Source organism: Leopardus geoffroyi, chromosome B1 (genome assembly GCF_018350155.1).
Source record: "Leopardus geoffroyi isolate Oge1 chromosome B1, O.geoffroyi_Oge1_pat1.0, whole genome shotgun sequence".
Taxonomy (NCBI): Eukaryota; Metazoa; Chordata; class Mammalia; order Carnivora; family Felidae; genus Leopardus; species Leopardus geoffroyi.
The window spans coordinates 163289552-163314773 of record NC_059327.1 but is presented as its reverse complement, the minus strand read 5'-3'; the positions used below and the strand labels follow the sequence as shown (position 1 = coordinate 163314773).

Here is a 25222-nt window from a genome sequence, read left to right as displayed (position 1 = left end):
GTGAAAGGGTTTGTTTGGTTTGTCTGGAGCAAAGACAGCTTTATCTGCACCAGATGAAACACAACAAGTTTATTTTGACATCAGGCAAGGGCGGTGATTTTGTGTGTATGAAAAGACAATTAGAACAACACTGTTTTGTTTTGTTTTGTTTTTTGGTAACGTTCACCCTGATACTCTGGCACTGTTTTTTTTTTTTTTTTTTTTTTTTTTTTTTTTGTTCTTAGCCCTTCCCACAAGCAAGTATCTCTTACCAGAGCTGTAAGCCTCGTACAACTAGTTTTTTCATCAGGGTTTAAAGTGACAATGTTACGTACGAAAAACACAGGAAAGCAACGTATTGTCATTTGATACAGACACGACGAGGGTCTCCGGTTTTCCTCGACATCCTCAGACCTATGCGTCCCTGGGCGAGGAACTGGAATGTTTTCTCACGACGTCTCGTCATGAACGCAGCCTCAAGCAATCCCTTCTTCCTCTGTGGAGCTCATCTCCAAGTAGGACTTGGCCAGAAAATGAAGCCAAGGTGCCAAACAGGAATCTGACCAAGGTCAGGGCTTAGACAAAGCAGGCGACATGGCACCATAAGAATTTCGGTAGAATGAAGCTGATGTTGATTTGCCACGGCTCCTACAGTTTGATAAAATGGTGCTCCGACTGTGCACGTTTAGATAATGTTTGGAAGCCTCTGACCAGTGCACTTTTTTTTTCTTTTATACGTTTATTTACTTTTGAGAGGAGAGAGAGAGAGAGAGAGAGAGAGAGAGAGAGAGTGTGTGAGCGCATGAGCGGGGGAGGGGAAGAGAGACAGAGGGAGACACAGAATCTGAAGTAGGGTCCGCGCTCTGAGCTGTCAGCACAGAGCCCGACTCGGGGCTTGAACTCATGAGCCGTGAGATCATGACCTGAGCAGAAGTCGGACACCTAACCCACTGAGCCACCCAGGCGCCCCTGACCGCTGTGCTTTCTGAGCATGTTTCCCCCCCTGCCTTGATCTCCTTCCTACCATGCTCTTTCTCCGCCTCTGTTCTTCCCATCGGCTGACCACCTTCCTCCCTCCTGCTGCCGTCTCGGCTGCTCTAGTCCCACAGGGCACCGGAGTCTGGAGCGTGAAAGCCAAAAGCAGGAATGCCTCCTCCCCACACAGTCTGATGACTACCACAGCCTCAGAAAAGCCAGGCTCTGACAGAGCCCTGCCTAGATGTTTCGAACTCCTTGTCTCTTTGCATTGGCCGAATCCGTGACCAGACTCTGGCAAGTGTTGAGGCTACTTGGTGAGCTGACTTCATTTCTGGCTTCATCTTGCTTTTCTTACAGCCTTTTCTTTTTTTTTTTTTTTTGGGGGGGGGGGTTTGTTTGTTTTTACTCTTATTTTCCCTTTATTCCAATTTTCTTACCTAAAAATGTTTTAGGAATAGGGGTGCCTGGGTGGCTCAGTCGGTTGAGCGCCCACCTCTCCGTTTCGGCTCGGGTCATGATCTCAGGGTTTCCTGAGTTCGAGCCCCGCATCCGACTCTGTGCTGACAGTGCAGAGCCTACTTGGGATTCTCTCTCGCCCTCTCTCTCTCTTTCTCTCTCTGCCCCTCCCCCACTCATACTGTCTCTCTCTCAAAACAAATAAATAAACTTAAAAAAATGCTTTGAGGGGCGCCTGGGTGGCGCAGTCGGTTAAGCGTCCGACTTCAGCCAGGTCACGATCTCGCGGTCCGTGAGTTCGAGCCCCGCGTCAGGCTCTGGGCTGATGGCTCAGAGCCTGGAGCCTGTTTCCGATTCTGTTGTCTCCCTCTCTCTCTGCCCCTCCCCCGTTCATGCTCTGTCTCTCTCTGTCCCAAAAATAAATAAACGCTGAAAAAAAAAATTAAAAAAAAAATGCTTTGAACTAAAGCAGGGTATAAACCATCAAAATAATAAACAATTATTTAGGGGCGCCCGGCTGGCTCAGTTAGTGGAGCATGTGGCTCTTGATCGCGGGTTGTAGGTTCAAGCCCCATGTTATGTGTAGACATTACTTAAAAATCAAATGGTAAAAAAATAATTATTTAGCTGGGACATAACAGGCGCATTTATCAGGGCTAAAACAGGGAGAAATAGCAACTACTCAGCTGAGGGGAGCAGCCTTCATATTTATTAGTCCGTCTGACTACTGATCTAACCCAGAGATCTCACAGGTAAATATTCATGAAAGGTAAAGCACTGAGCAGGAATTTAAAAGACAGAAATTTAAAAACACAAAAGCAAAAACAAGGAGTCTACTTTCCCCGTGATAAAGCTGTTTAAGATCTGTCTTAAAAATTTATCACCCAGGCAAAAAGGGAAAGGTTTGAAAACACGCACTTTTGATGCGGCCGCGGGGAACCAGACCCTCTCACGTGCTGCTGGTGGGAGCGCAAGTTGTTGCAGTCAGTGTGGGGAGCGATTGGCAGTTCCCATCACAATGACAAGTGCGTTTGACCTGGCAAGCCCACCTCTAGGAATTTATCCTATAAATATGTTACCACACGCAAATGAGACCCATAACGGGCTGTGTGTTGTCTGTCGTGGAGAAGATTGGAAACGACTCCCGTGCCCATTGGTAGGAGCTGTTTAATAAATGGGGTAACTCCACTGCAAGAAATGCCACGAAAGCAGAGAGGGACGCTCTCGTGTTGATCTGGCAAAAAGCAAAGGGCAGAATAAAGTGTGGGTGGGAAAAGCAAGGTGAGGAACAGAGTGTGTGCTGGGCCGGCATTTGTATAAAACGTGTCACAGGGGATTTGGAAGCTTGTAGCTGCGGAAATACGCGAAAGATAAATTGCGATGTGATTTACTGAGACTGCCATGAGCAGTGATTATGGAGTGGAGGGCAGGACAAGGAACGAAGGCAGTGTGGGGGGTTGGGGAACACTTCAAGATACCTCTTTTTCAAAAAAACACAGTTAAAACACTACGACAGGGGCGCCTGGGTGGTGCAGTTGGTTAAGCATCCTGCTTCGACTCAGGTCATGATCTCAAGGTTGGTGAGCTTGAGCCCTACTTTGGGCTCTATACTCTCTCTCTCCCTCTCTCTCTGCCCCTCGGATTCTCTGTCTCTCCCTTTTTCTCTGCCCCCTTGCTCACTCGTGCTCTCTCTCTCTCTCTCAAAACAAAACAAAACAAAACAAAATAAAACAAAACAACCCCACCGCTACAAATAACAAGAGTGAGTTTTTCTTTTACTTGTTAAAAATTAACGTTATTTATGCCTGGAGGAGACTTACGTAGAGCACACTGAAATGTTAATTAGGGTTGTCTCTAGGTCCCGGGAGTAACGGGCATTATTTTTTTCTTTTTCTAAATTTTCTAAAGTTCACAGATAGACTTCTGGAATCATAAGATAATCCAATCGATATTTTCAATGTTAAAAAAACCAAGGGCGGGGAACGGCCTCTGAATGTTGCAAATCTTCCTCTCTGAGTAAACTGTCTTGAGAGCCCTTTTGTCATCTCAGCCTTTCTGGATGTTTAAATTTTACTTTAATCTTCAACTTAAACTTTAATCTCTTTAAACTGCTCCCCAAGGAGAAGTCCTTTACCAATATTCTGTTACCTTTTTCAGCAATATCATCAAATATTCATCACCTTCTTCCTTAGTAATATCATCTCATTTGTAGCTCGGCATATCTTCCACTGGCTAAAAGACTGCATTCTCTAGCCTTCCTTACAGCTGGGTACAGCCATGCAACTAAGTTCTGGAAAACGAGATATAAGCAGAAGGGTACTCGGACTTGCAAAGGTCTCCTTTTTTAAAAGGGAGGGGTATGCTCTTTCCCTTCCTCTGTTCTGCTGCTTGGAACATGGAAGTGATGTCTGGAGCTCCGACAGCCACAGTGGCATACAGGGCCATCCATTCCTTCGAGATGCTGGAGCAGAGAGCTGGAAGAAACCTTAGCTGGTGACGGCTGGCAGGGCCATAACATGAACAGACTAAATCGACCTACTCTACATGACGATGCAAAATGTCCTATGTTCAAGCCATTATTTTTCAGATCTCTGTTCCTTGCAATGGAATGAAATTCTAACTGATACGAAGTGCAAAGGGAATATAAAGAAACAGGCCATGCCTTCCCTCCAGGAGCTTACATTTATTTATTTTATGAGCCTATATACAGTTATATAGAATAACTTGAACAGAAACCCAGACAAATAACATTTAGGCTGTCATGATTAAGAGGGGAGAGAGTATGCCCCCCCTCTCCCCCGCAACCTACAAAAAAACACAAAAAGGTTGTTGCTCTCCAAAGGATGCACTTCCTGCAGGGGGAAAGAGCAGGATGGTGGGAGGAGCTCAGACAGGAAAAAGTCTGTAATCCAGCTAAAATGCTGACTCAGTACCTCCTCTGTGCAAGAAGCCGTGGGCCAGGCATGATGGGATGGTTCTCTCCAGTGCAGTCTGTGCAAACAGCAGAGACAAGGAAGCCTGGAGGGCCCGGGGACCTCGTCTTCTCCCCTTTTCCACTTTCAGCTAAGCTCTGGGGAATGAAGCACCCGGGAGAAGATACCCATTGAGCTGGGGTTCCCCTTGGGGGGTGAGCAGAGGTTTGGAAGGGCTATTCCCTTAATAGTTTCATTCTTGGGATTTTGTGATCATTGGATGTTACTGGGGAAGATTGTAAACCCTTTTTATTTTATTTTTTTTTTCCCTAAAGTACGTAGGTAACATTTATTTAGAGTGCAAAGAGAAATTTCAACTTCAACACGGAAAATAACAGCAAACACGCACATGATCTAGCAAAATAGCATAGGTGCTTTTATTAATTAACTGCTTGATGTATCTCCATGATACTCATTTCTTAGATCTCTTGACTGCATTCTCTCGGATTATCTTTTCATTTGACAGCAATTTTGAAAAATCATTTGCTATAGAGATGTGGCAGTGATTAAGCTATTGTGTCTCCACTCCAAACCCTGTCTTCTGTACTTAATTCTGTGACGCTGGCCTGTGACTCCATAGACTACATGTGTGCTTTGCCATCTAGACCTGCTGGACTCCGCCAACAGGGGGCACTAGAGGGATGCCGGAGGCAGGAAGAGCAAAGCATGAGCTCTTCCCCGTTGATTCGCTGTGCCCACCAGCATCACCCCCTTGATGGTTCCTCACTACTGGATGCTGTCCCTTCTCTCGACTTTTAAGTCACAGGATCCAATAAATTACCTTCTCGTTTAAGCCAGTTTGAGCTTCTTTCTTTTATTTCCTATTTTCCCTTGTAACAAAAAGCACACTAACCCATGTTTCATTAAAGAGACGTTGGTCAGGTTTTCTCGCTTAGATATATAGGAGAAGACCTCTAATTCTTTACTAAAACTACTAAGCACAGAACAACAAAATAACACTGTCCATTAAAAATTTTTAAAAAATGTGTATTCATTTTTGAGAGAGACAGCATGCACGCGCACGCGCCAGATTGAGTGGGGGAGGGGCAGAGAGAGAGGGAGACACAGACTCTGAAGCAGGCTCCAGGCTCTGAGCTGTCAGCACAGGGCCTGATGGGAGGCTCGAACCCACAAACCGTGGGATCGTGACCTGAGGCGAAGTTGGATGCCCAACCAACTGAGCCACTCAGGCGCCCCTAACTTTGTCCACTTAAAGAGGACAATTTGGGAAAGACTTTCTCAGGCATAACACAGTACTGGCCTCCTGACTTCTTAGCAAACCCATTTCTTAGTTTTTCCAATTAGGGTTTTAATGATGAAAGCTTTTGGCTCCTTCCTCTCAGCCACTTAGGTTGGATTGCTTTGTGTCTCAAATCATGTCTTTGAAATCTGATCGGAATGCACTGCTTCAGCAATGGCTTCTTCGATGAGACCTCTGACTGTCATGGAATTTTCTATTTAGCCAGAAGCCACCCACTTCTCAGCAAAGGACCACGTAGAAGGTGGTGATAGGGGAAACAGATGTGTTCCCCTAGTGCTCGGCTCAAAGTTTTCCTCCCATGCTAGAGAGGGCTGGAGGGGAGATCCGTTGTGTGGCTTGCCTCCACATTAAGAGAGTAGGGCATAGTAATTTAACTTTCCCAGTCAAACAATCTCTGTCAGTTCCCCTTTGGCAGGTAGGGAGGAGAGGAGTTAAGAACACAGGCAAATTTGTTCTTTCCTTTTCTTGCGGGTCATTTATTTCTTGCTTATATCACATCTGGTGCGTGTTGGTAGTGGAGGGTCTCTGCCCCACCCCCCAACCATATAGGTACTCGCCAGGTCCCTTCTGTTGAGTGGCTCCACCATTCTCTAGGGCACTGGAATCCCACACGGAAGCCTATGCATCTCATCAGCAGATGAAGGAAGAGAGGGACCGTGGAGGACCTCCGGGGAGATTTTAGGGGCCTAGGCTGAAAGTGTTCTGTATCACTTCTACCCACCGTTTATTGGCCAGAATTAGTCACAAACCTACATTTACCCAGAAGGGAATCTGGAAAATGTGGCCTAACTGCGCCCAGGAGGAAAAGGAAATGGAGTTTGGGGAACACAGAGCATTGTCTCTGCCACAGACACCCTGTAAAGTCTGTATTGAAACCTTAATATAATTATTTCCGTAACTGGCAAGTTGCATGTTATAGGCAAAGGATTATTAAACCCTTTTCCCTTCTTCTGCGTAAGAATTTGACCTTTGGTTGACTTTCTAGCTCTGTTTCCCTGGAAACCTGATAAGAGAAGAATGTCAAACTGTAGCCAGGCGAGATGGCTTATGATAAAATTGACCCCTGCTTAGTGAATTGCATTAGACTGGAGAAAGCTCTAAATGTTGGATAGAAAGCCAGAGCTTTGGGCTCGTCTGAGTACGATGATTCTTGCATAACTGGGCATGTCCCTTGGAGGAACGCTGGAGGCTGCCTGTGGAATTGTTCCAGAGAAACTGGCTCCTATAGGATGTGAAGTTTTCAAGCCAGGGGACTTCTGCCCACCCCCCCCCCCCCGCCCCCCATGAGTCTAGTTCCCTTACTTCTGAGCTGTTACCTTGGGACCAAACTGAGTAGCTCCCAGGGAACTGCAAGGACTGCTTCCTGAATGGTCACAAGGACTACTCCAGAGAAGAAAATCGCCTAGTGCTCCCTGAGGGCCAGCTATGTCCCTGTCCTAGGCAGACTGGTGCCAAGTGGGGGCCTTGACCACATGGCCAGCTAATCCATTAGGCACAGAAGACACAATGCCTAGAGCCCACCAGACTTGCAGGGACCCATGAAAATGTATTAGTTTAAAATCAGAAGGAAAGAAAAAAATGAACTTTTAGGTCAAAGATGTTTTGATATATAATATTGTCTCTATACCAATTCAATTGTACAATACAATTAAAACGTTTTTTTTTTTAGTTTATTTATTTATCTTGAGAGAGAGAGTGTGAACAGGGGAGGGGCAGAGAGACAGGGAAAGAGAGAATCCCAAGCAGGCTCCATGCTGTCAGCGTGCAGCCCGACATGGGGCTCAATCTCACAAACCGGGAGATCGTGACCTGATCTGAAACCAAGAGGAGGATGCTTAACCGACTGAGCCACCCAGCACCCCCATACAAATTTTAATATTTTTTATTTTTATAGAGGAACGGGTCCATAAAGGTAAAAGTGACTAGGGCCACGTACATCACAACATGGCCCTTTATGACAGGCTCATGGAGATAGCCTGAAGGTTTGGTAGAGTTGGTAGAGCCTAATGAGATCTCTGATTGGTATTATACATGAAAAAGTTGGAAGTTTCAAAAAAATTGGTCTTATACCAGAAACCCTCTCTTTAAATAGCCAGTATGTCTTCCAGAACAAACTGGACTCTTAAAAATATTGTATTTAATCAAAATATGAAAAATAAAATATTTGTGTCTATGTCTCTGGTTACTCTTTTATGGTAGATTTAATGTATGAGAAGGTCCAGAAGACTCTTTTATTGACCTGATTGGAGTTCTTGAACGAACGTATTGAGCACAGCAGCAGTCGCAGACATTATACGTAAGTCAGAGACCATTTTGAGAAAACGGTCCAACTCCAACATCTTCTTGAATTTGGTGCACCTTAAAGATGGTCCAAGATAATCAGAATCCAAGAAAACCTAAGCTGTTGCCACAACCACATCCCCATCAATCAGCACTGCTGCCCTTGGCTTTGTTGATTGGTGTTGGTGCAGCCACGGACCCTCTCAGTCCTGTTACTGAAGATGCCTCTCCCTTTTATGCAGACTTGATTCGCAACAGCCAACTTCTCAGGAAAACTAGACTTGTAGAGAGACTGTTCATTTTGTTTCAATCCATGACTGTACAGAAAAACATCTGTTCAAAACTGCTGATGGCTTTGTCTGTTCCATGGCTTATTTATTTTTATATTTTGCTACACTATGACTGATTTTTTTTTCTCCTTTCATCTTCTTAAAAGGAAATGGGTTGCTCTGAAGATTGAAAAGTGGTTCATTTGCCTATCTGTTCATCCATCCATCCATCCATCCATCCTTCCTTCCTTCCTTCAAACCCAAAAGCAGATTACTTTGTAAAATTTTGAGTGTAGTCCCTTTAACTTCAATACGAAAAAAACCTAAGCCCGAAGCTATTAACTAATCTGCTTGAGTTCACCCAGGCAGTTAGAAGGAGACTACAGGACAGAGACAAGTTTCCTGGTCCCCAACGTGGTCCCATCTTGTGTTGATTCTTTCAAAAAGGACGCTAGCAGGTCTGGAGTTTGGTAGATAGAATCAGGAGGAAGAAGAGAGCTTAGCACTTGGAAAGAACTCGGGCTGCCGGGGCTGGGGATTGTTGACAAAGAGACTGGTCCTACGGACTGTTCAGAGATCCGTATTTCACCAGGCACCAGATGAATCAAGCCTCCTTGGGCACTGCTGGTTCTCAATGCTCTTGCTCAGTGTGCCAGAGGCACAGGAGACAGTACACATCTGTGGAAAGTTTTCTCCAGCGCAGCCCAGCACAGCACTTTGAGACTTCTGCCAAAGCAAGTCATGTGAGAGTCATACAGTATTTTGTCTGAAAGGGCGCAGACGCTCTTCGCCCTGAGACATCGGCCTAATAGCCTCCTGATGCTGCAGCTGAGGAAAAGCAGCACATCAAACACTGTGGCATTCAGGGAGGAGGTGAAACCTCCCCCCCGAACTGGACCGTTTGCAGTAAGAAACGAGAGCAGAAGACTTGCTTCACAAGCAAAACTGGGGGCTTCGGTTTCCACTCAACACAGTCTATGAACACAAACTCCTCCGACAAATGGGAGTCAGCAACAAACTCTTACCAGACACAGCAGCTAATGGTGCAGTCAGCTTGAGAACGACTCCCCTTCTATGTGGCTCTTTTCCTAGCAAAGGGAAAGGTGAAATGCTACGAAAGAGGACTAAGAAAAGGCGTATTTTGTCCTTCCCTACAACTGTTACAGCAAATGCTTACATAGGGCTGTTTGTGTCAGCTCCTGCCCTAAGAGCTTCACAGGTACCAACTCACCTAATCATCGGAGCATCTTTATGAGGGAGGTACGATTATTAGCTTCTTTGCACAGAGGAGGAAGTGGGCACAGAGAGGTGAAGTAACCTGCCTAAAATCACACAGTTGAGGGTGCCTGGGTGACTCAGTCGGTGGGGCGTCCGACTGTGGCTCAGGTCATGGTCTCACAGCTCATGGGGTCACGCCTGTGTCGGGCTCTCTGCTGACAGCTCAGAGCCTGGAGTCTGCCTCAGATTCTGTCCCTTTCTCTCTCTGTTCCTTCCCCCGCCCCCGCCCTTTCTCTCTCTTAAATATAAACATTAAAAAAATGCAAAATAAAAAATAATAAAAAAAATAAAACCACACAGTCAATAGGACTATGGACCTATGACCCCAATGCTGCTATGCTGGGCTATGAACCCAATGCTGCTGTTACCCTCCTTGCTAACATCCATCTCACCAAGCATTAAGAGTATAAGAAATACCATTGTGGATGGAACCGTCTGTTCCTACAGTCCAGAAGCCTTCTGTCTGTCCATCCATTCATCCATCCATCCATCCATCCATCCACCCACCCACTAGGTGGCAAGTATTGAGCTGAGCTCTGCAGATACCATGGTGAACAAACATGGATGCTATCTCCAGCTTTGGTAGTATGTTCTGCAATTCAACAGCTTCAATGGCAGCCTCATGATCCCCAGTCATGCCCACTCTCCTGGCTCTAGCTGAGGTCCTGGCTCCCTGGGAGGGCCAGGTGTGTGGCGATCTTCTGGGCTCATTTCTGGAGATACATTCTAGCTCCCACTCCTCCCAGCTCTTCCAGAGATTTTATATGTACTTCATTTCTTGTATGAAATCACATTCCCTTAAAATGACGAGAGTGGTGTTCTCGGGGCTGTGGCTGACACATCTTCCGAAAAGACCAAAGGATGAAGGTGAACTAAGAGGTGTCTCCAGTGCTAGCAGGGGTACCGGAGTAGCTCTGAGAGCCAGCTTGTGCACTGGAGCAGGAGAGAGGGCTTCTGGGAGGGGGCCTGGGATCCAGGGAAGAGAGCCCAGATGTGCAGCGCTGCTTAGAGCTAGAAAAGGAATCTGGAGGTAGACCAGGTCTAGTGTTTTCCTGGGTGTCCCAGGGAGCCCAAAGCATCTCAGCTAGACTCTGTATACAAACAGCATGGAGCTAGATAGAAAGCACACTTTCTTTTTTTTTTTTTTTTTTTAATTTTTTTTTTTTCAATGTTTATTTATTTTTGGGACAGAGAGAGACAGAGCATGAACGGGGGAGGGTCGGAGAGAGAGGGAGACACAGAATCGGAAACAGGCTCCAGGCTCTGAGCCATCAACCCAGAGCCTGACGCGGGGCTCGAACTCACGGACCGCGAGATCGTGACCTGGCTGAAGTCGGACGCTTCACCGACTGCGCCACCCAGGCGCCCCAAAAGCACACTTTCTATCTAGGGCTGAGGACCAAGTTGGGAGAAGAGATGGATAGAAAGTTGCCCAGTCAAGGCCCATCTTCAAAACTAGACACAGCTGGACTCTGAGTCTAGTTTGGACATTTGTCTTTTTCTCATTATACATACCCTGTATGCCAACAAATCCTCTGCTATATGATAAAGATATAGGTATTGCATTCAAGATGCCCTCAACAAATATTTATTAAGCTTTCACTATAGCTAAGTGTCTTCTAGACACTGAGGATATGGCAGTGAGCAAACCAGATCAAAACCCCTGTCCTTACTGGGCTTTCCTCTATGACTGAGAACTTTAAATTCAAAAAATATTAAAAAAAAAAAAAAAACACCCAAACAAGTAAAACTGACCCATAATCCCATCAAAAACTCTTTCCCTATCCCCATAAATATAAAGCAAGAAGTCAAAAGAGTTCTTCCTTATCCATCCAACCCTTCTCAACCCCTACAAGATAACCATCACAAATTTTTTCTTAGTTTGAAAAATTTATGAAATATACACACCCATATACTTTTTATTTTATTTTGTTTTGTTTTTCAAACAAAGATAGAAAAAACTTCACAGAATGATCTACATTACATGTGTTTTTCCCCCCATCTAATAGATCAGAAACCTCCATTTTAGTTTGAGTTCTCCAAGAAGCAGAACCTGAGACGAGGGTTTACTCACAGTCCCGCTAACAAGCACATTAGAGTTGCCCCATTCATTTCAATTGTTTCACAGTATTTCACAGCCTGTGTCTGTATCATTATTTACTAAATCCCCTGAAGATACACACACACTCCCCACCTTGCCCCCCACATCCCGCTCACTGACATTTAGGATTTTCAGTGAGTGGGTTGACGTCATTGACTCACCGTAAGGGAGTCTATACAACAAGGGGAAATTTCTTTTTGTGAAGGCCATGGTTGCAGGACAGGGTTCTGAGGTCTGGAGAAATGACAGCAGTGTTGGCAGCAGGGCCATAAAGTCTAGAAAATATGTCGTTGTCCTTATCATGCCCAAGATTTATAGCTAATACACATTTATGTGAATTTGGCTAAATTAGTCACAGTGCTGAATACTGAAATAAGCTGAAAAGAGCTTATTAATCTAGTGTTTTATTTGCACTTTGCCAAATGCAGCAGCAACTTGCTTCTTGGAATTCTTTGGTCTAAATCTCATCATGCATCACCAGTTCTGTGTCTTCTAGAACTAGTCCATATTGCTGTATTTAAGATTGATGATTTTTTAAAATGTTTTTTATTTATTTTTGAGACAGAGAGACAATGAGCAGGTGAGGCGCAGAGAGAGAGGGAGACAGAATCCGTGAAGCAGGCTCCAGGCTCTGAGCTGTCAGCACAGAGCCCAATGCGGGGCTCGAACCTGTGAACCGCAAGATCATGACCTGGGCCCAAGTCAGACGCTTAACCGACTGAGCCATCCAGGCGCCCCAAGATTGGTGATTTTTTTTAACAACCAAACTGTATACGATTAATTCTGTGAGTGATTTTATCTGTATTTCGTGGTAGTGGTGTCCTCAGATCATTGAACCAACGGGAATTTATGTTACCAAGTTGAGTGCCAGTTTCTAAGATCTTTCATATGTTGGTGGGTGATTTCAGATGCCCGTCAGCACTATCAATCAGTATTTCCAGAGTCTCTGTGAGATCCACGGTATAGAAGGGAGGAGGTTTTATGTTGGCAGCCAAAACTTGGCATCCGGCCCTGGTCACCTGTGTGCCTGTGGCAAGTCACATGGCCTTCCTAGATCTCAGGATAATAACGCTTCCCTAGCTTAGTTGCTGCAAAGATCAAAGGACAAACCAAATGTGAGAGCACTCTTCAGGTATCAGCTACTGTAAGGATACATGGCAGGAAGAGTCCGGATTTTGCTAGGCTATGGCAGATAACCTTAGCTCTTGTCTACATGCCCACCTTAAAGCATCAGCATCTGGATGCTGAACTTGACCCTCACTGACAGCACATTCAACTTCCCAAAGAGCCTTGGCAAATGGAGTGGCTTTTCCTGAGATTTCACAGGGATACGTAGGAGGAGATGCTTGCACACGCCCCACGAATCATCTTTTCCGTCAGGAACATGTGTTCTTCCTGGAAGGCTCATCTTTGACCACGAGGAACCTTAGTTCTGTCTCCATCCTTGTCCGACGGACACTACCCAGCCTCAACGACTCCAGCCTTTCTTCGCTCCTTAACCTTCCTGGCTCTTTCTGGGGCCCCTCCCTCACTGAGCTTTTAATCTTGGGTTCTGATACTACCTTCCTGGTCACCAGTCAAAACATCCTTCTAGAGTTCCCCTACCGTCCTTAGGAAGTGGTGAGGGGATTATAAATAACAAAGATTTTGCGATGACCAACTTCTTTTTTCCTTGCTATGATATTATTAGGTAATTTTATTGTTCTAATTGTTCAGGATGTTTAGGGACTGCTTAGATCTAGAAGCTTGGGAATCACATAAGGCCAGCCCCTTACCTGCACCTATAGTAACTGGGGCCCAGTGAAGGGAAGGGACTTGCCTAAGGTTATAAAATAGGTATGTGACAGTTATAGAGCAGGGACTGACCCCCCAGTCCATTGCTCATCTCCCTGCATCAAGCCTGTGGTACAAACGAATCAAGAAGCTTTCAGATTCAGGGGAACCCAGAACTCTCAACTAGAAGGGGGCTTGGAGTTCATCTAGAACAAATCCCTCATTTTAGAGAGGCTAAATGGAAACTTTTTTTTTTTTTTTTTTTTTTTTTTTTGTGGTCTCTGAATCCTAAAAATACAACACAGATTAGACAGTTACTTTAAAACATATGTACTTGCCTGGTGGGTATGATTTCCAGGAACATACACAGACTTAAACTGTTTCATGAGATTCCGAGCTCCAGCAATATCCCGAAGCGAAGTAAAGAGCTCATCCACGGCAATTTTGGATTTGTGAAAAGTCAGCTTAATTGAAGAGTCACAGCCTGAAACAATCCAGAGATATTTTCTTGGGTGAACAAATCTTTAAATTAAATTTTAATCATGACAGCTTGAGCTCGATGTAACACAGTTGGGTTTTTTTTTAACCCTATTTTTCCCTGGCTGTTCCCCAACTGGGCTGTTTCAATCATCCATGAGCAATGAAACATACTGAGTATAAATGCCTTTGATAGACGTAGAACTCAGAATTGCCTGGGATGGCAGCCACTGGCTTCAGTCCCTCTCTGTAAAAGTTTCACAGAGAGAGAGCTCCCTGGGGTCTACTATCCTCAGAACATAGCTTTGGGCAAAAATGGGGAGACACAAAGAAAAGTACCAGAGAGGGCTATGATGAACCTCTCTTGCTTGAATCCCACCAACAGTTTCCGTAAAATAGAATAGCAAGAATGAGAGATTACAGAGCTGCTCCAGTAACAGAACTTGCTGGGCTGGGCATCTGCCTAATGTGCTAACAAAGCATATGGTGTATTTCAAAAGGCAGCCATTCAAAGCTGATAACACACAAAGACAGCCTAATAAGAAGACTATTCTCGGCAAGGCTTCTATTTTTCTTTGACACTTATAATAGCTGGATTTATTCTCTATCTTGTTAGAAGCCAATTCAGAAGTGAAATGATCACAGATAAGTCAGAAGTTTAAAAGAGAAAGGTTCAAGATGAGTATTTCTGGCTGTCTCCAATACTCAGATACATGAACTCATTGATCCTTGCAGTACCCTTATGAGATTGGAGCTATTATTTTCCCATCTTAAGGATGAAGGAACCAAGGTACAGAGAGGTTAAGTAATACCCCTGTGAGCAGACCTTGCCAACGCCCTGTCCATACCCACTCAGTCACCCTGGATGTCACCTGTCGGTCTGCGGAACAAACTCTGACTGCTTCCTACCTCAAGTACCTGCATGGCTCTCGCTCTCTGTCTCTTTGTTTCTCTCTGTCTGTCTCTCTTCCTGTCTGAGGGCTTTCTCTGGTTATAGAAGCATGCTTGGCCTTTGTGTGCTAGGAAGTTAGCACTTGTGGGCACAGCCCCGCTTCCTTACCCCCTGGTGGGGGACAATTCCGAAGTGTGGTCTCCAAAGCCTTTGCTCAGTCCCGGGAGGATGGAGCTCCAGCTGCCCACAAGAATAACTCACTCATTAATGCCCCTTCACTGGCTTTCCTTCCTTCCCTGGCTCACTTCCCTACTTCCTGACTATGCTTCCTGAAACATCTTTCCGAATATAGTACCTGCACCCGAATCCTTGTCTCAGGACACCAGAAATTCCACGGGGGTTAAACACAGACAGCCTGGATCCAGAGCCTGTATTCTGTTTTGGGAGCAGCTTTATTGAGATATAATTCATATACCATACACTGAACCCATTTAAAGCATACAATCCAATAGCTGTTAGTATATTCACATCGTCGTACGACCATCATCACCATGATCCATTTTAGAATATTCCTATCGCCTCAGTAAGAAACCCCATACTTGTTAACTTTCTCACTCTACCCCAAGTCCCTGGCACCATTAATCTGCTTTCTTTCTGTCTTTATGGATTTGCCATTTCTGGACATTTCATATAAATGGACCCAGAGAATATATGATCTTTTGTGTCAGGCTTCTTTTACTTAGCGTAAGGTTTCCAAGGTTCATCCGAGTTGTAGTATATATGCATCAGTGCTTCCTTTCTTTTTTTTTTTTTTTTTTTAATTTTTTTTTTCAACGTTTACTTATTTTTGGGACAGAGAGAGACAGAGCACGAACGGGGGAGGGGCAGAGAGAGAGGGAGACACAGAATCGGAAACAGGCTCCAGGCTCTGAGCCATCAGCCCAGAGCCCGACGCGGGGCTCGAACTCACGGACCGAGAGATCGTGACCCGAGCTGAAGTCGGACGCCTAACCGACTGCGCCACCCAGGCGCCCCATTGCTTCCTTTCTTTTTATTGCTGACTAATATTCACTGTGTGGATATACCACATTTCACATATGCATTCACCAATTGATGGGCATTTAGGTTATTTTCACATTTTGGCTATTATGAATAATGCTGCTAGTTTTACATATACAAATTTTTGTAGAGACATATATTTCCGTTTCTCTTGGGTATATACCTAGGAGTGAAATTATAGAATTGGAAGCTCTATGTTGACCCTATTGAGGAACTGCCAGGCTGTTGTCCAAAGTGGCCGCACCATTTGACATTCCTACCAGCAGTGTGAGAGGATTGCGATTTTTCCACATCCTCAACGCTGCTTGTGGTTATCATCTGGATCAGTCCTAGTGGGTGTGAAATGAGGAGATGCCTTGCCTCTGTCTTTCTGGCAACCAGCCCTCCATCCTGCAGCTGAGGGGTGGCCCTTACCACCAGTCATCCCCCTAGCATACTGGACACTCTTATCACTCTGGAGATTCCAAGGCTTCTAATAGCTGTGTGCCAGGAACTGGGGACAAAGGCCAATATGTATATTTCTTATTGTATCATAAAAATTCTCTGACTAGTTTTAAACTTCTGGTTTCCAGAAATGTCCAATTCATGCCATTAAAAAAAAATCAGCATGGTCAAGAGCAGTGAGAGGAAGCCTCCCCATGTTCCGTGAACTGTGGTGATAGTGGAGTGGATGGAGGGAAGTCAGGAGCTCATGTGAATTCCCCAGAATTCTATGCCAACCTTTGTGGAAAGGAGAGAATGTGTTGTTTTCTGAGGAGCATGTTCATAACTTCCTCCTGATTCTTACAGGGGCCCATAACCAAAAAGAGTTGAGATCCACAGGTATAGGGATTGATATCACACTATGCTTACCCTTGGCATTGCAACCGTACCTGAGCTATGCCAGCTTGTGCTTTAGTCAATAACCAACCAGAAGAAGCCCTGGAAGGTTATGGCTTTTCACTCTAGTCAATAACCAACCAGAAGAAGCCCTGGAAAGTTATGGCTTTTCACTCAACCATGTTAACTTCTTTCCTTAAACCCTCACTCTAAGCCATTTAAAATATGAGAAATTATATCAATTATATCTGAGTGTTGAATATTCCCTACTAGTCTTTCAAACAAAAAAAGGCATGAAAATAAGAAGACACAAGGTGCACAATTCACCTAACAGGATAAATTTTTTTTTAATGTTTACTTATTTTTGACAGAGAGAGAGACAGAGCATGAGCGGGGGAGTAGCAGAGAGAGAGAGGGAGACACAGAATGGAAGCAGGCTCCAGGCTCTGAGCTGTCAGCACAGAGCCCGATGTGGGACTTGAACTCACAGACTACGAGATCATGACCTGAGCTGAAGTCAACCGCTTAACCGACTGAGCCACCCAGGCACCCCAAACAGGCTAAATTTTTTATTTAAAGTAATTCATTTTCTGTCAAACAGAAGGATTCATCCAATTTTTCATATGGTTTATTTCAATTTTTTTTTTTTTTTTGGAAAGTGAGTAATATGATGTTCATCCACTAGACTGAATGAAAGAGAATCATCTACTGGACTATAGATTCCTGAAACTTATAGATTATTCATGGCAATTGTACATTATGCTTTGGAGATAATGAAGCAAAGGCCGTATAATTGCAAAGAGGTCAACTGTAGAGCAGGTTGTTTGACAGAAGTGTTTACAGATTACTGGTAAATTAAACTCAAATGGACACAACAGGAAAATAAGGCTATCAAATGCTGGGTGGAAAATAAAATGTCCTAAATTCACAAATAAAGTAAAACTTTCCTCAAAAAGAGTCCATTGTTTCCATTGTGCACATTGTGCACAAAGAACTGCACAAGAGCGACCTCCATCCAAATCATCAACTCTTTCCAACATATCTGTCACCCTCAACGCAAGTATTCTACAATGTGCATGTTTCTGGGAGAGCACGCCAGTCTCTGAGCATTATTCATAATTACATCAGCATTCACCCAAAGCAGGAGTTACATTCATTTACCCAAAGTCTGTAGTGAAAGTTATACACACACACACACACACACACACACACACACACACACACTTTAGAAATGTGGATCAGAGAAGATACATGACTTGTGTAAGGTCCCATTGCCATTCCTGGCAAAGTCAGGGTTCAAAATGTCCTGCTGATCACAGACCTGAGCTCCTCCACACCCAATGCCTCCCATCCAGAATCTCCTCCATGAACGTGGCTCATTCCAAATTCACGCTGCAATTAACAGCGGAAGGAGATGTGGGCACAAAAGCTATGAAATGCGATGAAGTTTTTTCTGTGACAAGAGTAACGGTTACCATCACTGAACGGTCACTTAGATCATCGCTTATTCCAGGCACTATGCTAAGAAGTGTATACATATCAGCTTGTTGCATCTCTGCAGAAACCCACTTTGCAGCTGGGGAAACTGAGCCAGAGAGAAGTTAAGGAACACAGCGTCACTCAGCTAGTAAGTGGCAAAGCTGAGGTTCAAAGTTTTGCAGTCTAACTCCAAAGAGGATCCTGTTAGCCACTCCATTCTGGTATCTTTCATATGTGCTGAGGCCACACATATAAAAGATCAATGAAAGACTTAATTCAGCCATAACATGGAGGAAATGCTTTTAAATTTTTTTTTTTTTTTTTTTTTTTTTTTTTGAGAGAGAGACAGAGTATAAGGCGGGGAGGAGAAGAAAGAGAGGGGGAGACACAGAATCTGAAGCAGGCTCTAGATTCTGAGCTGGCAGCACAGAGCCCGACATGGGGCTCAAACCCACAAACTGCAAGATCATGACCTGAGCTGAAGTCAGATGCTTAACCACCTGAGCCACCCAGGCACCCCTGGAAGAAATGCTTTTAAACCAAGTGAGGTGAGTGGCAAATGCCTTTCTTCTTGGGAAGACCTGGGCCTGTCCCCCGGTGTGGATGCTAAACAGTGTGGTTTGCAGTCACACCTCAGGCCTGTCTTTTGTAGCCACACAAGGTGTGAGGTCTCCCAGCCTTCTGTATACCCTCCTTTGGATCATTGCTCTGTGAGGCGTTGTATTCAGTTACTTCTAATAAGCCCCTGACAGCCTGTTCCATTAAGCCAGCTTATGAGATAACGGTGTTTTGTAAGGGAACTCGAAGTGTACAATTCCAGTCAATTCTCATTTAATCCACTTAGTTAAATAGATAATAAGCCAGAAGCTGATCCCAGCCTTTAACCAAGCACGATCTGAGTACTCCAGTTGCCCAGTCTTGATAAGGGAGGCCCCCAACCCCCCCAGGGTTGGAACCCCTGTGTTCTTCTAAAATGGGGGATGACTCATGCCCCTGCAATTTCTTTCTCTGGAGGGCTTGGGGATCTCTTGGGCAGGGGTCCAGTTACTCCTTGGAGCAACAAAATAGGGCTCCTGTGTCCATGCTGCCTCTCTCTCTGCTCCCTTCTCCCCGTCTCCACTTACTGAAGTCCCTGCACTTGAGCAGAGTGCAAGAGTGGTTTCCATGGCTCTGTACCCTGCAGGGACCCACGTTTCCAGCAACAACAAAGTGGAGATGGAGAGATGGCTGAATAGCACATGATCCTCCCGGGACGGCTGAAATGAAGTTGTACTCCTACTCCAGTCTGCCTACTTCTCTTCTGTGTGTTCTCTCAGGGAGCAAGCTTGAATCATTCTGGTGCTCGGGGAACCTTTTCTAAAGAACCTATTTTCCGTAAGGTTGGCTTTATTCCTTAGGTGCTGAGCAAAATCAAGCATGTCGTCCCAGGAGGCCGCTGTGTCCAAGGCCTTTGTCTGGACTGGTGCTGAAGCAGCCCTCATCGGAGGCCTTCCAAAGCACACACATGAGAGGACACACGCACACACACACACACGTACACATGTGAGCATGCGTTCACTCAAGCAGAAGCACGTCACTTGCATGGCTGGATACATGGTGGGGGGGGGCATGCTAGAACAGGATTTGAAATGTTTCCCTTTTAAGTGATACTGTTCACAGCTCGAAAGGCTCCTCACAACTGATTGGGAAGAACTAGGGTCAAAAAATATAATTTGAGCCTAGTCAAGAGGCCCTTTTCTCATCTGGACCCAAGTTACTCGAGGCTAGCCTTTTCATCCTTCTGCTTGCCTGCAGTTTGGGAACATCCGGCCACCTTCCAGGTCACATCCCTGCCCTCCTGCCGCCCAGCAAAGCCCTGGAGCAGGGGTCCTGGCTCCATTGGCTCCCGGGGTGGTTAGAGAAAAGGTCGACTGGGAGTGTGACTGGTCAGAAAGGGCAGAGCTTTGGGAGGTCATGACCTCCCTCATCCATCCAGCAGTCTGACATTGCCTTTTCTCTCTCTCTTCAAACCGTTGTTTCTAAAATAGGGTCTTTTCTCATGGCTCTCAATAAATGTTTGGCAAGTGAAAACAAAACCAAACAAAATAAAAAGCCAAATCATCCTCAGCAAGTGCCATCACATCAGAAATCTTTTAGGGAGGTTGGCTGACCATAAATCCACCCTTGAGTAGGGCAGTCCTGGTAAGTGCATAGGCAAAACTATAATAGAAGTCCTCTTTTTCAAATGTGCTTGGGACTGAAGGTGATTGAGAGTCATTCAAAGAAGGGGATCATAAAAAATCAATTTCTCTCACACACACATAGTTTACATTGTATGTTGTATATTCACATATGCATAAAATGTTATTTAGAATTAAAACATAAATGTCCATTTATTCACTAATGTTTGAGGGAAAGCTCAGGTGTTTTCCTTGAGTACTGTCTGCTGAACAGACTTGTCTTAAAAAGAAAAAAAAACAGTATGTACCATGCACAATTTCCATTTTTAGTCCATTTCAAGGGGAATAAGAAGTTAAAGACACCCGTTGCACAATCGGAGAGCAGAATTCTTCTACATTTTAACTTTTTTCCCTTCAGTCTTTTACACTCAATTTGTTCACACCTAATTCAAAAGCATTTTTTAAGTGACTCATCTTGACTGAAGTCTTTCAAAAGCATTCAATTCAGTTTTCACTGACATGATTTTCTTTCTGAATTCGTATTTCATCAGTATGCAGGAACATTTAATTCAAGCTTGCGACTCGATAGTGAGTACAAGTGGCTAGCACAGGCTTCGGACTCTGGGGAATCACACAAGGCAAGTAGGAAGAACAGATATGCCGGCATGTGGAGATGGGCCCCAGGGCTGAGGGGGGTCAGGGTTTTGGCATTAGCCGTGTTATTTTATAGAGGGATTGCAGGATGTCAGTTATTCTGGTGGGTGGCCCGTGTGGAAGCTGGGTGAGAATACATGAATTATACATACATCCTTTGGATTCTTTATATTTATATTCTACATTATATCATATAAAAATTACAAAGTATATATATTCGCGAGGTTCCATTGTATCTTTTTGTACCCAGGCAATTGTATCTTTGTCATCTGTCAGACTCTAGCGCTGACAGGGCTGATTTCCTCTTTCACTGTAGAGCCCTAGGTCTATACCCCGCGGCGGGGCCTCCTGTGCAGGTGTGGTGCTAATGACAGGAATATGCTTGGGAGAGTGTGTGAGCGTATCAAAGAAACCCAGAGTCAGGAATATCCAGGTGAGGCCACAGAGGGCCCAGGATGGGGCCCATGGAGGCTGACCACTTCCTGAAGTCCTTCTATAAACCTCCCCTTGGGCTCTCAGCCCACTGGTCCCATGGCCCCTTTGTTCGCCGTATGTGGCTCAAGGGCCTGGACTCTCCTAGCCTGCGGCCTGCACTTACGGCTCACGTGACAGAGGAGGGAAGGAGACGAGGCTGGCCGTGAGCTCCAGCGGGAGCGGGGGCTCCCCCTGGCTTGCCGCTGATCTCTAGCCCAGCGCCTGGCTCGTAGAAGGCACCCACTATGTATTTCTCCAATATGTGAATGGCGGAAACAGGGATGTAATAGGAAAAAAAGAGTTGAATCAGACCAAATGTGCTGTAAAGCAATAGCGCTGATTCTTGAGGAGCCAATAAACTGTCTCTGCAGGAAATGCCAGACAGACAGCTCCCTGATGGTTTTGAGCGACTTCGGCCCTACGTGTGGAAGCGCATCGAGTCCCAAAAAGGCTACTTCACAAGAGCAGCTTCAGTTGGCCACGTAAATTGTTTGTTTAACAAGCAAAACTGAACGCTACATGGTTTCGACAGCCATACGTATGAGAAGAAACAGTTCTAAAAAGAAAGAATGATAAATACACACGTCAGGAAAGTGGTTACCTCTGAGGGTGGGAGTAGGTGCCAGCACTGGGTCCGTGGGTATTTATTACGCAGTTGTGCTTTATAACATATGCATCATATGATCTTTTACATGTGTCAGCCACCATCTTAAAAAATAAGACGAAAACCAGTCACACTGCTTTTGAAGCCTCCAGCAAACTCGGTTTTGGAAAACAGTTGACAAAAGGAAGAGATGACAGCTGTGATCTTTTATCATCAGGCGGGTTTGGGATGTGTCGTGGACTGGGAAGGACTTGCACGGTCACGAGAGGATGGGACTACCCAGAATTCTAGCTGAGATCTGAGGCGTCTGTGTGTGTGTGTGTGTGTGTGTGTGTGTGTGTGTGAAAACACGTTGGGGGAAAGCCTGAAGGAAGAAAACCGGTCAGGAATATGCTTTGGATCTTGCATTTTTAATAGCAGGGTGGAAGGTCAAGCTGGCAGTGACGCCCAGAAAGCAGGATGCAGCCGGTGGGAAAACAGCTCTTGGTGCTGAGCGTGTGCGCGGCTTCGGGAAGTGCCAAGGAGGTGGCGAAACGGACAGCCCTGGTTCATCACTGAAACGAGGAAACAGCCGCTACTGTTCTGAAACGTTTCCTCTAAGATGCCTCCGAAAAATCTCTCCACGGCAGCTCTTCTGACTGCCCTAGCTCTACTATCATAGTTTCTTTATCTTCAGATTATGTGGTTACAGAGGGGGGCACCAAGGACTTTGTAAATACTGTATCATATTAAGTAATAGGATTTCATATGTGGGTAATACGTTCCCCTATTAAATCAAGCCAAATCACCTTGGACAAAGAGATCCTGAAGTTCAGCATTCAGAGTAACTGAAATATCATGTTTGAGGCTATTTCTTTAAAAAGGCAGGCATTGATTTTTTTTTTTAATGTTTATTTTTGAGAGAGAGAGACAGACAGACAAAGGGTGATTGGGGGAGGGGCAGAGAGAGAGAGGGAGACACAGAATCCGAAGCAGGCTCCAGGCTCTGAGCTGTCAGCACAGAGCCCGCCCGACATGGGGCTCAAACTCATGGACCACAAGATCATGACCTGAGCCGAAGTCGTAGGCTCAACCACCTGAGCCACCCATATGCCCCCCCCCCTTTTTGTAGTGTTTATTTAATTTATTTTTTTTATTTTTTTTTTCAACGTTTATTTATTTTTGGGACAGAGAGAGACACAGCATGAACGGGGGAGGGGCAGAGAGAGAGGGAGACACAGAATCGGAAACAGGCTCCAGGCTCCGAGCCATCAACCCAGAGCCCGACGCGGGGCTCGAACTCACGGACCGCGAGATCGTGACCTGGCCGAAGTCGGACGCTTAACCGACTGCGCCACCCAGGCGCCCCTGTAGTGTTTACTTTTGAGAGAGAGAGAGAGAGAGAGACAGACAAAGTGCGAATGGGGGAGGTGCAGAGAGAGAGGGAGGGCAGGCAGTGAGTTTTGATCAGTTATATAATCTCCTGTTATTGGAACATCAGATCTCTCTCCTGTCATTTTGACTCCGGGCCCCTTTTCCAGGAATGAGACCTGTCCACCAGTGCGGGAAGTGCCCACAGAGCCACTGACACCAGAGCTCGTGTTCACAAACCCTCCTGTTCCCAAGGAGCACATGGGCTCCTGACAGTGATCGCAGACAAGTGCACGGACCAGCATGTCTCAATACGAGCATTTCCCAACAGGCTCATCGTTTTCACCCTGTTGAATCCATTCTACTGAATTATAAACTTGCCATTTCTACTCAAAGTCCCCTCTCAAAGTGCTGACATTTCTGGTGGTTTTGAATAGCTCGATAAACTTACGATGGGGAAAATTTGATCTGCTTCATTGATTTTTCTTCGCATGGGGAAAGACGGCCATCATTTTATTCTAGCAGGGGACTGTGCAGTTTCAGAACCAATGGTCCAATCTAACATTTCAGAAAGAACGGGAAATAGAAGCCCAGATGCTCCTTCCATGGATAGTTGTTCCAGGACCCGCCGGAGGCCATCTGTCCCCCAAGACGTGTGTCTGACATGCTACCACCTGAAGCCAGCCCTGTACCCGTGACCCTCCCTATCCCTCAGTGTTGGGGGGCCAGGCCCAGAGCTCCACCCAGAAGATCGCTCAGAAGGCTTCCTGGAGGTACAGGCCAAGAAGGAAGCTGGGAGACACCACACCGAGCTATACTATTTCTGCTCCTTTCAGAATCTTGGCCCAGGTCCAGTCTTGTCGCTGGTTTTAAAAATAGTACCGAAGGTTCCTTGCCCATGAGGGAGTTTTTAAAAGGCAAAGTTGTACTTTATTTTAGAAATGCCAAAAAAACTGACAGTGTGGGAATAACATGGGGTCATTTCTGGCTGGGATGGGTCACTGGGAAACGCGTTCTTACCCAAGTTACAATGGCTAAATCACTCAGGGTTCGGCTTGTCTGCTAATCACACAAACCCGTGCTATGGCTAATTGTCCATGTGTAGAAAAGGATGGAATCAAAAGTCGAACTCACGGCACATTTAAAAGCCTCTCAAATTACTGTCTGCCTCTTGTTCTCATAGTCATTCAGAGGAGCTTTTTAAAAACCTAAGTCTTTTCTTTTCCATTGTGTTTCTTGAGCTCCAGCCTTGCTGAGCTTGCTATCATGAGATCTGTAAGTATGGAGGAACATTAATGTTTTTTTTTTTTTAATTTATATTTTGGGGGAAGACTAGGTGGTTAATAATACGGATCATTTTCTGATCTATTTGAGAAATAGGGAAGAATAAAAGGGAAGCTTACTGGCCTAAAATTTCTTTTATCCCTTTTGTTTCTTAAAAGAATAAAAGAGCAAATGGAGTTTATTTCTCTTCCAGTAGCAGACAGATCAAATGAGCCCTCTCCTTTCCCCCTCCCCCAACACACAAAATCCCTCTGCCTCAATCTAAGCTTCCCCTGCACCTGCTGTTGTAAATCTCCATTGAACCGAGCCAGCAGCACCACGCCTGAAATTTAAGCTCCCATTAAATGAGGCCTCTGATCTATCACTTTTCTGTACTTTGTTTCGGAGGCAGTGTGGATTAGTGTGTGGGTTAGCCATGCCTGAGTCAGAGACGGGGCGAAGTCCAGAGAGGGCTGCCAGGGGGCCCGGGGCAGGAGGGGGAAGGGGAGAAGGACCGTGTTTCCTTCATCTCTCTTTGAGGCAAGGAGGAACCGTGAGGGTGGACCGCAGAGAACGCATGCAGAGAACTCAGGCAAGTGTACAGGCGGATGTCTGCCTCCTGCAACTCAGGGCTCGGGTCACACT

General features: G+C 45.4%; 1 protein-coding gene across 2 annotated transcripts in view; it reads right to left on the bottom strand.

Annotated features, from left to right (window-relative positions):
- SCFD2 (sec1 family domain containing 2) overlaps nt 1-25222 on the bottom strand; it is a 411701-nt gene that overhangs the window by 22596 nt on the left and 363883 nt on the right. For both annotated transcript variants that reach the window (XM_045474074.1, XM_045474075.1), the window contains exon 6: nt 13686-13831. In XM_045474074.1, coding sequence (XP_045330030.1) covers nt 13686-13831 — 146 coding nt within the window. The remainder of the gene's footprint in view (nt 1-13685; nt 13832-25222) is intronic.